General features: G+C 42.0%; 1 protein-coding gene across 1 annotated transcript in view; it reads left to right on the top strand.

The window, feature by feature from the left end:
* The window catches only part of LOC122808666 (CD209 antigen-like protein C), a 739543-nt gene that overhangs the window by 534659 nt on the left and 187053 nt on the right, over window positions 1-17831 (top strand). Inside the window, exon 5 of the mRNA XM_044079642.1 lies at window positions 10875-11002. Coding sequence (XP_043935577.1) covers window positions 10875-11002 — 128 coding nt within the window. The remainder of the gene's footprint in view (window positions 1-10874; window positions 11003-17831) is intronic.

The raw sequence follows: 17831 nt of genomic DNA, 5'->3' as shown, positions 1-17831 counted from the left end.
AATGTTAAAGTCTTGCAGAATAGGAGGAATCTCACAGAACAAGAAGAGGAGCAATTGCAGAATGCTAAGCAGAAAATAAAGGATTACCTCGATAATATGCGTGTTTTAGAAAGATTGCTGTTAAGCAACTGTTTTATGACAATAATGCCAGAGCACAAAAACTTTTAGAGCAATGACTCAGGCAACAGAGAGTAGAAAGGGTTGTTGCCAAGCTTAGGGAGCCTATAACAAGGAAAATAATGAGATCTTGTAGAGATAATAGAAATATTTTGGAAATTTTATGAGTCTGCATAAAGCAGAGACATATGGAAATCAAGAAAAGGTGTGGATGGAAATGATTATGGAAGAATTAAATATGCCAAGGTTAAAGATAAATGAGGCTTAATTAATAATAGTTAGGACAGGAGGAGATGAGATAAAAATGGTGATGTATAGCAATAATATAATATATATAATCAACAAGAATGTCCACAGAATAGATGGTATTCCTGTAGATGTTTGGAAGCTAGGAGGGAGAAACTGATAAAGATCTGGAAGGTTTTGTTTAACAGTATTTTAAGAGGAGGAGAATCACCAACTTCCTGGAAGAAAGTAGTGTGGCTGTAATACCCAAAGAGGGTAATGAGCAATTAGATCTGGCTTCATATGGGCCCATTTCAATCCTAAACCATGAATGTAAAGTGTTTATGTCTATGATGGCTAAATGAATGGCAAAGGTGATGCCAAAATTAACAGACATGGATCATTGTGGCTTTGTGGAGGGGAGGCAAATGTTTCACAACATTAACAGAGCACTGATGATCCAGAGGGAAGCAGAATGTAAGAGAATATCACTGCTGATGGTGAGTCTTGATGCAGAGAAAACATTTGATAGACTAATCTGGGAGTTTATGAGCAGGGCAATGGAAGCATTTACATTTCCCGATAAAATTGTATGGTTGATTAGGAGTTAATATGAGGGATCGGACATGAAAATTAAAGTGGGTGGGTTCCTCTCTGATAACTTCTGTTTGGGAGGGGGAAACCAGGCAAGAGGGTGTCCTCTTTCCCTTTGTTATTTGCACTATAATTAGAACAATTTGCAAAGAAAATACGAGACTCAGAAATTCAAAGATATAATTGGTATGGTAGTCATGAAAAGTTGGCTCTATTTGCAGATGATATTACTTAATACCTGATAAATAAAAAGGACATTTCAGTGTTGTAGAGCATTTTGAGGCAGTTTGAAATCTTTTTGTGATACAAAATTAATGAAGCTAAAACAAAGGCAATAGCTGTAAATTATGTACCCACACACTAATTGGTTCAGCAATATCCAAATTTATGGGGACATGATAAAATGAAGTACTTAGGAATATGGATTAAAAAGGACTCTGGTGTGACACCTAAGGATATGCAGGAAGAGACTAAACAAAAGATAATACAAAAACTGAGAAATTGGAAGCTCTGTTATATGGATATGGATTGCAAGGTACAAGCAATTAAAATGTTTTAGTCCCTTTAGTTTTATACAGAAGCCAAGCATATTCTTATCAACGAGAGGAGAAGTTGTAGATAGGAATAAAGAGCCAAACGAATTTATCTGAGAGGGGAAGACAGCAAGAGTCAAGTGGGATAAACTGATTCTTCCAATTAAACAAGGCAGTTTGTGATTACACAATTTGAAGGGGAATTTCAGAGCTACACAGATAAGGCTCCTGTACATAGCACAAGCAGAAATTATTATTCAAAGTGGAAAGAGATGATGATGAATCAGGGGCAAACTCAAGAAACAAGGATAGACTGTAGTTTTAGATGCAGATCCTTAAGTTGAATAACAATGACCACTGGAATATTTTATTTATAAAATAGCGGAAATTATTCTAAGAACTAAGCCAACATGGAAAGGAGAAAGGAGATTCTGCTAGGAGGAATGACTGCAATTAGGGATACAGACAATAAGCAAGAGTAGGCTGCAATTTATTCCAGAAAACTGGTAACAGAACCAAGGTATTAGGTGAAAATAATTGGAGAGGGGAAGGTAATAGAATAGGAAGAGGCCAAGAAATGTATTTGGACTGTAGGATAGAGATTGCCTTCCCCATCAAGGATTGATATCAGAGTATAGGCAAAGTGATAGAAATAGGAGGACCCTAAGTGAAAGACCAGCACTGGTAGAGTTCTTAGTAGTAGAATCTAGAACAGAAGCTGTTGTTAAAGAAGGAATAATTAATAGAGCCTTCAGAATATTGCATGACAGTTATAAGAATCAATCAGAGGACTGCAAATAGAGTTTGGATAAGCAAATCACAAAGAAACAATCAGGATATATGTATATCTTCAAGATATGCAACAAAGTATAGAAGATTTAGGATTTTTGCTTGGAAGTGTTTACATAGGTATTTCTATACCCCAATTGGACTCCAAATAATTTTTCCTTAGGTAGACAGCAAATATTGGAGGTGTGATGGGGAAGAAATAGACTATTGGGAACATATTTTCTAGGTGTGTAATGAGTTGGCAGACTTTACAGATTCCCTGCATTCTGCTCTGTCAGAGATACTGGGTGAGAAAATTGGTGTAACTAAGGAAATTACTCTTTTGAGCTATGATACAGAAATGGAATTGCCTAGACATGGTAAGGCCTTGCTGTGTCTAATAATGGTGGCTGCCAAAAAAGCAATTACTAGAAAATAGAAATCAAAGTCTAAACCAACTTTACTAGAAGTATTGCATAAAGTAACAGAGATAAAACAACTGGAATTGGTATGCTTAGAAAAGGGTAGGAACAAACTGCATAAAGAAATAGGACTCGTTCAAACAATATATGCAGAGCAGGAATGAGGTTTGAAAGAAGGTAGGATTTGAATGAGCTATGTAATACTTGACTGATAATGACTGGAAAGATTTTAATTGATGTATAATACAAATCATCCCAAACATGAATAGGTGGAAACCACAAACTCAAAACTAAAAAATCCACCAAGGCAAGCCCAAGAGTGTCACTGCAAAAAGCAATTGACTTCTTAATTATTTAATTGTATTTTATTTGTGTTTAGATTTTCATTGGATGATGTTCTATTGCTTTATGTATTTAAGAATGCTGTGTGGATATCTTTTTAGTGGTCTGAAAAAGTGATATTTGTCGGGAAAGGTCTTACCGTTTTTATTCTTTATTATTTTTGTAATAAACAGAGTACTGTATCCTCATAAAATGGTGGCTTATGCTTTATACGTTTGCTTTGTACTGTTATTACACCACTGGGCTACCTTTGGAGTGTTTTTACTCTTTGTTTTTTATTGGATTTTCATAACATTGAATACCAAACCATAGGTATTAATGTAGTTCAAAACTGTGACATTAAATAGTTTTCATATTCAACATTATATTTTAGCAACATGAGTGCATTTCTGGATTTTAATAGTAAACCATCAAAGTGACAGTGCTAGTTTAGGAAGCCAAGGCTACATCTTAGTTAACAATGCTGAGGGTGAAGGGCTTAACTTAGTGAAATTATTGTTTGGAATAAGTGATTACAATAGGCTGGAGGCTCTAAATAAAAATCTGCCTAAACAGCAAAGACCTCCTAAGCAGGTATCCAAGCAACAGCCACCCCTCAACAATACCCACAAATCACATATCTCACAAAATCAGTGTGCCTCACAGTCACAGCCCTTAAGGCCAAACAACACACCAAATACACTTGTTATAGGGGACTCTATTGTCCGGCACACTGACGTCCCGCTCACCAGACTGAGCAAGGAGAAGGTCATTGTAAGCTGCCTGTCGGGTTCCAGGATCCACCACATAATGTAAGCACTCAAGTCACTCCAAAGCAAGTACAAGTATGACTCCGTCATTGTCCATGCTGGTGTGAATGACCTGAGATGCATCTCCCTGGACTACATGAAAAGAGACACTGAGGAGCTCTCTGATCATGTAGCCCAGGCTGGTATGACCCTGACCTTGAGTAGCATCTTGCCCTCACCAAGAATGATGCCACAGTATAAAGACAAAATGATCAGTTTCAACAATTGGCTAAAGTATTGGTGTCATTCAAAGGGAATCCAGTGTCTGTCAGCCTGGGATGACATGCTCGACAAGCCACGTTGCTTTGCTAGGGACGGTTTGCACCTGTCACTCTTAGGCTTTCGTATACTGGCCAAGGCTCTTGCCACCCCCATAGTGCCTTTTTTAGGCAAGGCTCAAAGGACAAACCCACCTCCATAGACAACCCAAGGATAAAAAAACTAAAGGTAATGCTACTCAATGCCAGAAGTCTAAACCTCAAGATGCACACACTCGAGGCTCTCCTCAGTATGGAGAAAATCGATGTCTGTGCAGAAACAGAAACCTGGTTCAAGGCTCCTGAGAGCACCCCAGCACTACCAGGTTATAACTCATACCATGCATTTCGGCCCCAAAACTCGGACCAAAGCACAAAAGGAGGGGGAGTATCTATATTCATCAAAGATACCTACACCTCCAGGTTAGTGGCACTGCACGAAGCATCGGAAACCATCCATGTGCAACTAACAGTGGACAAAACTGCCTTTCAGTTTGTAGCCTGCTACTGAACACCCTCTCTATTACAGGAACCCCACTTGGCATTCCTGAGAACACTGGAGAACATGAAGGTCTCTCCAAACACTATGTTATTGGGTGACTTCAACTACCCAAACATTGACTGGGAAAACTACTCAAGCCCAAACACCCTCGCCCAATGCTTCCTTGAATTTATAAACTCTAACGCGATGGAACAACTCCCAAAAGAGGGAACAACATATTGGACCTGGTCATCACCAACATGGGGACTCTATGTTCCACACCAGAGGTAAACCCTTCATTGGTAAGATCAGACCATAAACAAATTTCCCTGGACATCCATATCCCGTCCCCACCCCCAGCCAAGGAAATCACTGTAAAGAATTTCTCAAAAGCCAACTTTGCACTTCTCAAGACTGAGGTGGAATCCTTCAAAGCCCCTGGGCCAGAGGATAATACAGCCCAATCCGCAGAATCCTTTACAAATGCATTCTATGAGCACCTGCAGGAATGCATGGATTGTGCTATCCCAAATAAAACCAAGACTCACTCCTCCAAAAACAGGAGACCTGTCTGGTGGACCCCAGCCATAAATAAGCTATACAACAGAAGGGGGAAACTACTACATGACAGAGCAAAATCCCAAAAAGGGAAGGCATCTCTGATCAGTATTAGCAAGAAACTTTGATCCCTCATAAAATCATCAAAGGCCAGTTTTGAAAGAGAAATTGCCCTAGACACTAAAGATAATCACAAGGCCTTCTTTAGTTATGTCAGGAATATGGGCGGAAACTCCCAGATATGCTCTGAATTGTTGCATAATAGTACAAAATATACCAAACCTACAGACAAAGCCAACATCCTGGCAGACAGATTCAGCGCAAACTTCTCTCCGCCTTCCCTCCCAAAGGAGCAAATGCCTATCCCAACTGAATGTAACCTCCTTGACATCACAGATGCACAGGTGAAAGCTGCTCTCTTCAAAGCAAAAAACACAGCATCTATGGGACCAGACGGTGTCCCAGGCTGTGTCTTACATGAGCTCCAAGAAGAACTGAACTCTCACATTAAGTCACTGTTCAAACTTAGCCTTACTACAGGATATGTACCCAAAGAATGGCGTACAGCTACAGTGGTCCCACTCCACAAAGGTGGTGCCAAAACGGACCCTGGTAACTATCGCCCCATAAGCCTGACTAGTCTGGTCTGTATAGCTATGGAGCGTATTATCATGGAACTCATAAACAAAGACATTGGGAGCCTCCAGACACTGGACCCTACCCAATTTGGCTTTGTTAAGGGCAGATCTTGCCTCTTAAACCTAGTTGATTTCTTTGAAACAGTTACCAAAGCCATAGATGAGTGCAAGGTAGTCCACACAGCCTACCTGGACCTCGCAAAAGCCTTCGACACAATACCCCACTCGGGCATCACAAATAAGCTTACCAGCTTAAATATCAACCCCTATATCACAAGATGGGTTGCAAACTGGTTCAGGGATAGAACCCACATGGTCAGCATCACAGGTTCCATGTCCGAATCCAAACCAGTTACAGGTGGCGTCCCACAGGGCTCAGTTCTGGGACCTCTCTTGTTCGGTATATACTTCTCTGAGGTTCAGGCTAACACAGGGGGATTATGGCTGACAAAGTTCGCAGATGACTGCAAACTGGGTGCCATAATCGACTCTCCAGCTGACGCAAGCATCCTCCAAAAGGGTCTCACAGAGACGGATGTTTGGTGCCAGAGCCACGGCCTCAAGCTAAATGCTAAAAAGTGCATAGTCATCCCCTTTGGGAAAAACAAGGTGCCCACAAATTACCACATATGTGGTAATCCATTAAGTACGGAATAAGTAATTAGAGATTTGGGGACCAACGTAAATAGTAATCTCTCCTTTGATGATCACGTTGCCAAAGTGGTTAGAAAGACCTTCTATATAGACCACCTTATCATGAAAGGGTTCGCATCTAGATCAAGAGAGGTCATTGTGCCCCTCTACTCATCACTCATCAAGCCCATAATTGAATACAATGCCCCTTTTGGGATGTACCTTACCCAACACCTGCAGCAACTGGAGAGACCCCAAAAGTACCTCAACAAGAGGATTATGGGCTATAAACAGATGTCCTATGCAGCTCAACTAAAGAAACTCCAGCTCTACTCAGTTGCTTACCACCTACTCAGAGGCGATCTATGCCTGACGTACAAAGCCATGTCAAACCCAGAATTAATGGACATGCTCCACCTCAAAAAATCCAAGTCCCTTAGAGCTACATGCTACAGGGACTTAAACCTCAGCACAAAAATAAATAGGACGTGCTGGAGGGACAGATTAATTTCCCAGAGGCTCCCCTCACTCTGGAATAGAATCCCAATTCATGTTAGACATAGCCCCTCGCTGACCCTCTTCAAGCGAAATCTGGACGCGTGGATGGGAAATCGCAAATTCACCCCTGGGATCTCTTCTGTGTCCCTGCTAGACAGAGGCACAGTAAACTAATCTTAAAGGGTACCTTCTGTGACCTACTTTACAGAGGCACAGTAGGCTAATCTAATAGGGAGGCGGAAGCCAAATACACTCTGGCTAGGCTTATAAATGCCCTAGGGCAGATAGCCTAGTATCTACCTATGAACCTATGAACCTATGATAAAAGTATGTGTGTGTATATTTAAGTGCATTTATATCTATCTATATATATATATATATATATATATATATATATATATATGTATGGGTCTACTTCATAACATTGAAATTTCATAACATTGAATTTCATAACATTGAGACCAAAATATCTAAATCCCAAAACACTGAAAACCCAAAACACTGAAAACTCAGAACATTGAAAGTGTGCTTCATAACACTGAAAACTATAATGCATATGTAAATAACATCCTGCCCACCTATAACAACACCTAACTAACAAACACACTTTCTGCAATCACCATACAGTGAAGTTTGGAAATTAACTTTTTTCCACTGTAGTGTGATCTTGAAGTCAGTATATTTAATTTATGGGGGGGTGTGGGGGGCAGAGACCCCCACAAGGGGATGCATGGGGGGCTTGAAAGTAGAGCGTGTTTGTTATTTAGGTGTTGTTGTAGGTAGAGGAGATCTTATTTACTTGTGAAATGTAGTTTTCAGTGTTATGAAGCACACTTTCAATGTTCTGAGTTTTCAAAGTTTTGGGTTTTCAGTGTTTTGAATTTTTGATGTTATGGTCTCAATGTTATGAAATTCAACGTTATGAAATTTCAATGTTGTGAAGTAGACCCATATATATGCATGTGTGTGTATGTATACACACACACACACACATATATATATATATATATATATATATATATATATATATATATATATATATAATTGAAAAGTGATATAATGCACATTTCATCTAATTCTAGCCTACACTGAGTACATGTACATACAACACTAATTATAAGGGAGATTTATTTAAAATGTATTAGATTAATTATGATCAGTGGTGTTAGTGCACGTGTTTACTGGTCAGAGTAAGGGGATAGATTTAGTATTCTGCATGTCTATTGCTGTGTATAGGTGTGTCTCACTGTCTTGTGCAGTGATAATATCATGGAAAAGGTTTTTCTGTGATAAGATATAGGGTTAGGGTAAGCACACATTATTAAGGTGGACAAAATGCTAAAGTTTACATCCAGCTTATGTAATATATTTCATTCAGTAAAGAAACTGGTTGTCTTACTACTAAAACAAGAAAATATTACTTCATGCTGCCTTTGCATGAAAAATATTTTCTTCTGGTCTAAAATATATAACAGAGCTTCCAGAAGTAAACAGTGGTGCTCCTTAATTAGAGGTGCAGCTAGTTGTTTTTGCACCCATTGCCATCACCCAAACTAGTAGTCTTCTAGGGAAAAAAAGCTCTTCACTCTTGCCTGAGGGGGAAAAAAAACTTTATTGTTTACAAGAAGCTGCTACATTTGTATACCCCAGAAAAGTTCAGTTTAGACTGCAAATGCAATAAAAACCAAGACCCCTACCACTTTGCATCCTGCCCCCTTTGCCCGTCCCTAACTAAAGTCTTTCAGCTTTTCCCAGTAATGGGTCACCACAGTGGATCTCCAGTCCACTTATGATTGGCAGTGATTTTTACAGTGTCAAGTTGCCAGCCCGGTGCCCAACCTTCAGAGAAGGCACACACACACACACACACACACACACACACACACACACACACACACACACACACACACACACACACACCTACCTGCATGTCTTTTAAATTTTAGTCTATCATGGGGAGGACATGCAGACTCCACACAGAAGGCACTCCAGCCAAGAATCGAACGGAAGAGCCTCTTGCTGTGAGGTGACAATGCCAACTGCTGCACCACCACAGCCAATCCCTGTCCTTAAATAATAATGCTGGGATTCATAGATGGTTTGAACAATGCAGATTGCAAACTAATGCTCGCAGCAGTAATGTGTTAAGCATTTGCAATTCAAAGACTGTCTGGGTGAAAGTTCAGTGCTGGAAATTGCACAATGTGCAGTGCATGCAAATGAGTACATAATAGAATGTAAATAAGAGTTCCCAGACAAATGAGCAGCACAGAATATATAAATTTTGGAAAGAAACATAAAGAGTGATTCAGAGGCATATACAATGACAGCATTATTTATTTATACTCACTTAGGTTGAATGCCATGATTTACAAATTAGAGGACAGCAGCCATGTTAGGTATACTACAGCAGCCATGTTAGGTATACCAGTAGCAATACTTCAGGCTCCCCTATTCATCTTCAGCTTCTTAATTACCTGTGGGTTTAGTAAGGTTTTGTTAATAACGACGTATTAACTAGTTTCACAGCCAACTGTCTGCATGCCTTCTGTTGTTACCTGCTCATCCCTGCTTCCAAACTATTATCGAATTTATCTTAATAGCTGCTGAAACTGCATTTCTGTTTATTTAGCTTAATGCATGCTGAAATTGTATTCTTAACAGTGTATCCAATTTAAATGTTTGCTTATATTTTGATTTTACTATCATATTTTGGTGAGCTACATACCCTTGGTTGAGCCTCAGAATGTTCATCTCTATCAGTATCATACCCCAGTTAAGAAATAAAATAAAGTAAAATTATATTATAAACATATGTTGGCAGATGCTATTGGCTCCAGGGCTGGCAATGTTAGACTTCAGAGCCACAAATTAATATACCTGTATATGTCATACTGTAATGGTATGGTGAATAATATGCATCACCTACAGACATAGTGAAGTTGGTGCCAGGTGTGCACTTACACATTGCAGTTGTTTAGGTTAATTATGCATCCATCTGAGGCAGAAGAGGTACTTCTGTCACATTCACCTCAGTCTCTGTCAGCCAGTGTGACTGCTGCTGGCACCCCACAACCCCCTGTGTCAGTCAGTCAGGACAGGGCAAAGGCTCATCTCTTGGAGGTGACATGGGAGGGTACACTGATATCATGCTTATAGGTCTCTGAGGAGAAGGGGTGGTGAAAACTTGTCTTTTGAAGTTGGACAAAGGGTTTCACTTGTTGTGACATTACAGAGTGTGTACAAGCTGGGGGGCTGTTGAGATACACCACCAGCTGAATATCCATATTGGAACTATGGAGCACATTCTGCAGCATCATATTGAGTTAATTGATCAGTGGGAACTGGTCACCAGGCCATTGGCAAATGACCCATGACACCATCCTGGTGTGCAATGCCTGGAGTTGCTTCCATCTGGTTTCATCTGTTAGCAAAGCATACCAGCAGTCCCACCTACCCCTATATCTATCTTGGTGTTATGATATTAGCCCTCCCTTCTGTGCAGTTGCATGGTACTTGTTCTTTGCTCCCTTCCTCTCTACCCCTTTTTCTCCCCAGTTCTGTGATGAACAGTTTGAGCACTGTGGTTTGCACACTCATATTGCTGTTCCTGTAGTGTAGTGTAGCTAGAAGTGGCAGCCTTAGCATTGCTTGGAGTCATGTATACTGCCTTAAGTACAAAAGCATGGCTTTATTTTGATGATATTCATGCTGTCTGTGTGTGCCTTGGTAGTGATGTCCCTCCAATATCCTGATATACCTTTGAATTATCTGTCGAGAGTCTTTTCTTTCTGTGTGGCTTTACTCTCAGTATGCATACACAGACTGTTGTCTAGTACATCCATAATTAGCTTTTGGCCATTTTATATGGTGAGCCCCCTTAGTTTTAGCATTGCAAAGCCCCATGAACACAGCCCGTACTACCATTTAATAATGAAGTCATGTGATATGATGCACGAATGAATCGCAGCGCACTGCTATCAATTTTTAACAACTTTCTTTTTTTTATTTCCATTACAGGATTTTCTCGAACAATATACAGTAAATCAATCCTCATACTGGATTGGCTTGACGGATATTGAAGTAGAAGGACAATGGTGCTGGGTTGACAGGCCCTTTTCAAACTGCAGTTCAGTGAAAGGCATAGAGTAAGTATACAATACAGCACACTGCAAATATCTCTTTCTTCTTAACAATTCATTTTTGAAAACGTTTTAATCGTCTAACCATAGGGTTAGGGTTTCAAATTACTGCTTCTTACTTTCAAAATTAAAGCAGCCTATTGTCTTGCAAAGACTATTATTTATGGTGTTTTACCTATGTGTATTGTGAGATCTCGTGCATTCACACCGATTGAGGTCCACAGGTGCTAGTTGGTGAACACTATTAACAATGAAGTCCTACATAATATAATGTGCTAATAGTTTATAAAAGCAAAACAAAAATGTAGTTTAAAACTGATTTTGCTAAATAAGTGAATGTGACAGCGTCCTCTGATAACATTTTCGATAAGGTTACAGTAGCTATGTTTTAGCAACTGTCATTTCAAAAGATTAGTGTAAAATGATTACAGGTTTGTAACCAACTCAAATGTTAATTAGCAGAACTTATATGATTAATTACAACTAAAACACATATGATAATGGGCAGGATTCACAATGGCTTGCACAGAGTCAAAGAGTAGTGTAAGGCTCCATGCAGCCATCATGTTCAACGAGCGATCCACGAACAGCCTGTAGGGGAGTGTAAGAGAGCTCCTAAAATGGCTCTTACACGGATAGGGCGTGGATATGCTAATTACTTCACTTGCAGCCGAAAGGCATGCAAATGAGGTAATTTTGCGATCCAGGAAGCAGAAACCTGTCCGTGTAAGAGCCGTGTTATCTACAGAAATGTACTCAGATGACAACTGAGTACCGTTCTGCAAATAACACAATGGATCCTTGTCAGCTCCAAATAAAGGTTGCATATGTTCCAGAAAGCATGCCAATGGCCAAATATGTGGCCACTGGCAACGTACCCCCATGCAAAAATAAAATAAAAAGTTTTTCCGATGTTTAAACGTAGTGCAGCACCGCGCAAACGGGCTGCGTTGTAAAAAACAGAAAAATAAAAATTTAAAACCCACAAACGTGGGTTTTATGCAAAGCATGAATTTACAATGTAAGGGAATAGCAGGCTGAAAACAACATGGCCACCGAGTAGGGGTTGCTAAGGGGGGAAGCTCAGTGTAAGACATGTAACTAAGCATTAGTAGGCAGTCCTATGTAAATGAGTGTTAGGATAGTGAATCACACTGTCACATAGCAAATGAGCACATTCCCTGGAGTGTAGGAGTAGGATAAGGGGGAGTAACAGAGTAGGAGATAGGTGACATCACAGGGGAGTATGTATGAAAGAAATGAAGCTCATTGGAGCACAGTGGCATGTGAAAGATGTCAGTCACACATCATGGAAAGAGGTGTGTCAACAAGTAGGTATGGGAAAGCCAAGAAATGGAAGGTGTACACTATGGATAACACCAAAGTTTCTTGCTGGGCGTGCATGCGAGCGTATGCGCGCTGGGAGGCACGAGTAAGTTAGAGTGCGCGCGTGTAAGTGTGAGTGCACGCGTTTAAGCCGAAGTAAGCATATAGGAGCCTGTTTAAAGACCTGTAAGCTTGTTTGCGCTGGTGTGTGTGCGTTTTAACTCGAATAAGCAGATTCTAGTTTGTCTCAGCATGTGTGCGCGCATGTTAGCCGCTGTGAGCGTGTTTGCGCTTGTATGCGCGTCGCTCCCCCCTGAGGAAACAGAAAGGAAAAAAGGAAGCAGAAGAAATAGTAGGAAGCTAGCAGGGAATACTGGCAGAGCTAGCAGGTGAAAACAATCAGAAGCAGGCAATTACACAGGCAGAACAGTAACCCAGCCCAGCACTTAAAACTCTGCAAACAACAGTGCAGTATGTTTCTCTCAAGAGACACTGCAACACTGGAGTAAGCTATTAGAAGTGAAAACTGAAAAAGCTTCACTCAGACCAAAAATGCTAGGGGCTGCCATAGCTGTTATAAGGAGACATATGCAACATGCTGAGGGTGGTGATTATGCAAATGCTGCTGGACAACCCACAGTGAGGAGACGGAGAAGAGTGTACAGGCCCAGGGTCACCTACCAGGGGTTACATGAGCTGGAGATAGTGGAGCGCTATAGAGTGGACAGAGACCTCCTACAGCAAATTGTTGAGCTGTGCAGGCCACGCCTCAAACACAGAACCAACAGAAGGGAACCCATCCCAGTGGAAACCAAGGTATGTGTTGGCCTAAGAATACTAGCAACAGGTACCTTCCAGAGACCAACTGGTGATATGATGGGGATATCACAGGCATCAGCATCCAGGGTACTGCACCAGTTCCTGGATGCCATGTCAGCACATGTCGGTGATTATGTATATTTCCCCAATTCCCATGAGGTATTGGCCAGCAATATGCGTCTCTTCCAGCAAATAGCAGAATACCCTGAGGTAGTGGGTGCAATAGACTGCACGCATATACGCATCAAAGCACCAGACGGTGAGCGGGGTAGGGCCTACATTAACCACAAGGGCTTCCCCTCCATCAACTGCCAGGTCATGTGTGATGCCCAGGGCATAATAATGAATGTGTGTGCTGGCTGCCCTGGAAGCTACCATGATTCCCATATCTGGCATCTGACGCAGCTGTACCAGACATTTGCCAATGGGGACATCCCACATGGTCACTTAGTGGGGGATGCTGGCTACGCACTGGAGCCGTGGCTGATGACACCCATCAGAAATGCACACACACCTGAACAAGAAAGCCATAATGAGGCACACGCACAAACACAAAATGTAATCGAGCATGTGTTTGGGTTGCTCAAGTCACGGTTCCGGTGCCTGGACACATCTGGTGGAGCCTTGCAGTACTCACCAACTACATCTACCCAAATTGTCATGGTATGTGCTATGCTACATAATATGATTCTGCGAACACAGCTGCAGCAGGACCAGCATAGGGCTGGGCCAAACAGCCCCCCACCATTGCCAAGGCCATCACAGGCAGAGCGTGACTCGGAGGAGGAACAACCTGAGCCTGCCCCAATAGGCAGAAGGAGGCGTGCCCAGTATGCCTTGGCCTTGGCAAAGAGGCAACGCATAGCACATACACTGGCTCAGTAGGAACCCTGGAAATGATACCTCTCTCTGACTCACACATATAGTAAAAGGGATGCCTAAGTTGATACAACCTGCTTTCAAACATGTACAGGGAGTGTAGTATGTGCATTCAACATAGGCAGCCCTGCAGCACCACCTGAGGCATGATTGCCATGTGTTAAGCAATGTAACACCATGTAGTATATGCAAACTTGATGACCCTGACTAACATCCTACCCTCACCAAGCATGATGCCACAATATGAAGACAAGATGATCAATTACAACAATTGGCTTAAGTATTGCTGTTAGTCAAAGGGGATACAATGCCTGTCAGCCTGGGATGACATGCTGAGCAAGACACGATGCTCCACCCGCTAGGGATGGCTTGCACCTATCACCCCTGGCCTTTTGGATACTAGCAAAGACTGTTGTCACCCCCATAGTGCCCTGAATAGGTAAGGCTCAAAACACAAACCCACCTCCATATGTATCACAAGGGATAAGAACCTAGAAGTAATGCTACCCAATGCCAGAAGTCTAAACTGCAAGATGCCTGCAATCCAAACTCTCCTCAGCATGGAGAATGTTGATATCTGTTCTGTAACAGAAACCTGGTTCAAGGCTCACAAGAGCACCCTAACACTACCAGGTTACACCTCATACCATGCTTTACAGCCCCAAAACATGGAAATAACTACAAAAGGAGGGTGACTATCAATAATTGTCAAGGATAACCACACCCCCAGGTTGGTGCCACAGCAAGAAGCAGCATGGACTATCCACGGGCAAGTAACAGTGGCTAAAAGTGCCTCCCAGTTTTTAGCCTGCTACAGACCACCTTCCTAACTCCAGGAACCACACTTGGCCTACTTGAGAACACATGAAAATATCAAGGTCTCTCCAAACAACATTATATTGGGCGACTGAAAATACTCAAACATAGACTGGGAGCATTATTCTAGCTCCAACACCCTAGGCCAAAGGTTCCTAGAATTCATAAACCAAAATGCTAAGGAACAACTTACCACTCCCACAAGAGGGGTAAGCATACTGGAGGTGATAATCAGCAACATGGGGACTCTATGCCCAAGACAAGAAGTGTATCCCTCACTGGTAAGATCAGACCATAGAGTAATCTCACTGGATATTCACATCCTGACCCCAGTCCCTGGGCAGAAAACCACAGTGAAAAACATGTGTAAAGCAAAGTTTGCACTCCTCCAAACTGAGGTGGAATCCATTAAAGCCCTTGTGCCTGTGGAAAATATGGGCCAGACCTCAGAACCCTTTATAAATGCATTCTATGAACACCTTCAGGAATGTATGGATTATGCAATCCCAAATAAAACCAAGACCCAATCCCATAAACACAGGCATCCAGCCTGGTGGACCCCAGCCATTACCAAACCATGCAAGAGAAGGAGGAAGCTACTACATGATAGAGCAAAACCCAAAAAGGGAAGTAATCTCTGATCAGTATTACGGCAAAAAACTATAGCCACACATAAAATCCTCTAAGGCCAGCTACAAGATACAAATTGTACAGGACACTAAGGATAATCACAAGGCTTTCTTAACTGATGGTAGGAACCTGGGTGGGAATTCATATATATGCTCAGAATTAGTCCAAAATGACAAACAATACACCAAACCCACACACATTGCCAACATCCAACCTGACAGGTTCAGTGCAAAATCCCCCCCCCCCCCACCAAAAGGCCAAATATCTATCCCAGCAGAGTGCTGGCCCCCTGAAATTGCAGATGCTCAGGTAACAGCCAGCATCTCCAAAGCAAAACACACAGCATCAATGGTACCAGATGGTGTCCTGGGCTGCGTCCAACATGAACTCCAAGAAGAATTGAACACCAAATAAAACTACTGCTCAATCTCAGCCTTACCACAGGATATGTACCCAAAGAGCAGTGTACAGCAACAGTGGTCCCTCTCCACAAAGGTGGTGCCTGAATGGATACTGCAAACTATCACCCCAGAATCATGACTAGCTTGGTCTGCAAAGCTATGGAAAGGATCATCATGGACCTCAGAAATAAAGATATTGGGGACCTATAGACACTGGACCCTACCCAGTGTGGCTTTCTTAAGGGCAGATCCTGCCCCTTAAACCTGGTTGAGTCATTTGAAAGAGTCACCAAGGCCATTGATGAGGAGAAAGTGGTCCACACAGCCTATCTGGACCTTGCAAAAGCCTTCCATACAATACCCCACTTGTTCATTATAGATAAGCTCACCAGCTGAAATATAAACCCCTATTCAAGTAGATGGGTTGCAAACCAGCTCAAGGACAGAACTGACATGGTCAGAAATGCTGCAGCCATGTCAGACTACAAACCAGCTACAACTGGCATCCCACAAGGTTCGGTCCTGGGACCTCCCTTGTTTGGTATATATTTCCCAGAGGTACAGGCCAACATGGAAGGACTGTGTCTGAACAAGTATGCAGATGACTACAAACTGGGCACCATATCTGACCCTCCAGCTGACACAAGCATCCTACTAAAGGGCCTCATAGAAACAGACAACTGGTGCCAGAGCCATGTCATCAAGCTAAATGCAGAAAAGTGTATAGTCATCCCCTTTGGAAAAACAGTAAATGCCCACCAATTACCACATAGGTGTTAACCCATTAAGTACTTTAGAAGTAATAAGAGACCTGGGGACACAAGTTGATAGAAATCTTGCATTTGACAACTATGTGGCTGTAGTGGCTAGAGAAACATTTCATATACCCACCTAATCATGAAGGTATTCACATCTAGATCAGGGGAGGTCATCGTACCTCTTCAGTCATCCTTCATCAGGCTCACAATTGAGTACAATGGCCCTTGTGGGATGTACCTTAGCAGACACCTCCAGCAACTGGAAAGACCCCAAAAGTACCTCACCAGGAGGATCAAAGGGCTCTAACAGATGCCATGTGTTGCCTGATTAAACAAACTGCAGCTCCACACAGTGCCATACTGCTTGCCCAGAGGCAATCTGTACCTGATGTATAAAGCCATGTCCAAGCTGGAATCAATGCACATGCTGCACCTTGTAAAATATGAATGCCAGTGAGCTATGCACATGAGAGACCTGTACCTCAGCACTGACATAAATAGGACATGCTGTAGTGATTGATCCATAACCCAGAAGCTCCCTCCACTCTTGAGTAAACTCCCAGTCCAGGTTAGCCAAAGAGTCCCTCATTGACTCTCTTCAAGAGGAATCTTGATGAGTGGATGGGAGATTGTAGGTTTACCCTGGGTATCACTTTTATGTCACGGTTACACAGAGGCACAGTATACTAACCTTGAAAAATGTCATGGCAAACTCCAGTTAAAATGTGTGTTGAAGGACAAACACACTCTCTGACTAGCATTAGAAATGGCCTAGGGCACATAGCCTAGAGTTTGTCAATGTCCACCCAAGTTGCGGAATGCACTACTAATGTTGGACAAGCCTGGTTTAAGTAGGCCATAGCTGAACAAAATGCAACATGGTCATATTTGCACAACTGGCCCTTAACCAGTCTGGTGTGCTCAGTATGAATATTTAAAGCAGTGATAGGACTGAAAGCCAGGATACTGTCCACCACAGTGAAAGTACTGAACCCGTACACTATACAATATTACAGTGTTTGGTCAGTATGAAAGAATGTTGACAAGTGTATGCAAACTATCCCATGGAAACCCTGCAGGCACAGCATAATCCCTGTTGGGTTCAGACACAAAGCAGTTGGGCAGTAAGAACACAACATGACTTCCAACACACAACTATAAATGTCAAATATTGTTGAAGTTCACACACAACCACAAATGTGGTGG

This window comes from Protopterus annectens, chromosome 8.part0 (genome assembly GCF_019279795.1).
Source record: "Protopterus annectens isolate FY-2018-M chromosome 8.part0, PAN1.0, whole genome shotgun sequence".
Taxonomy (NCBI): domain Eukaryota; kingdom Metazoa; phylum Chordata; order Ceratodontiformes; family Protopteridae; genus Protopterus; species Protopterus annectens.
The sequence above is the reverse complement of the archived record's forward strand: the minus strand, read 5'-3'. Positions and strand labels throughout refer to the sequence as shown.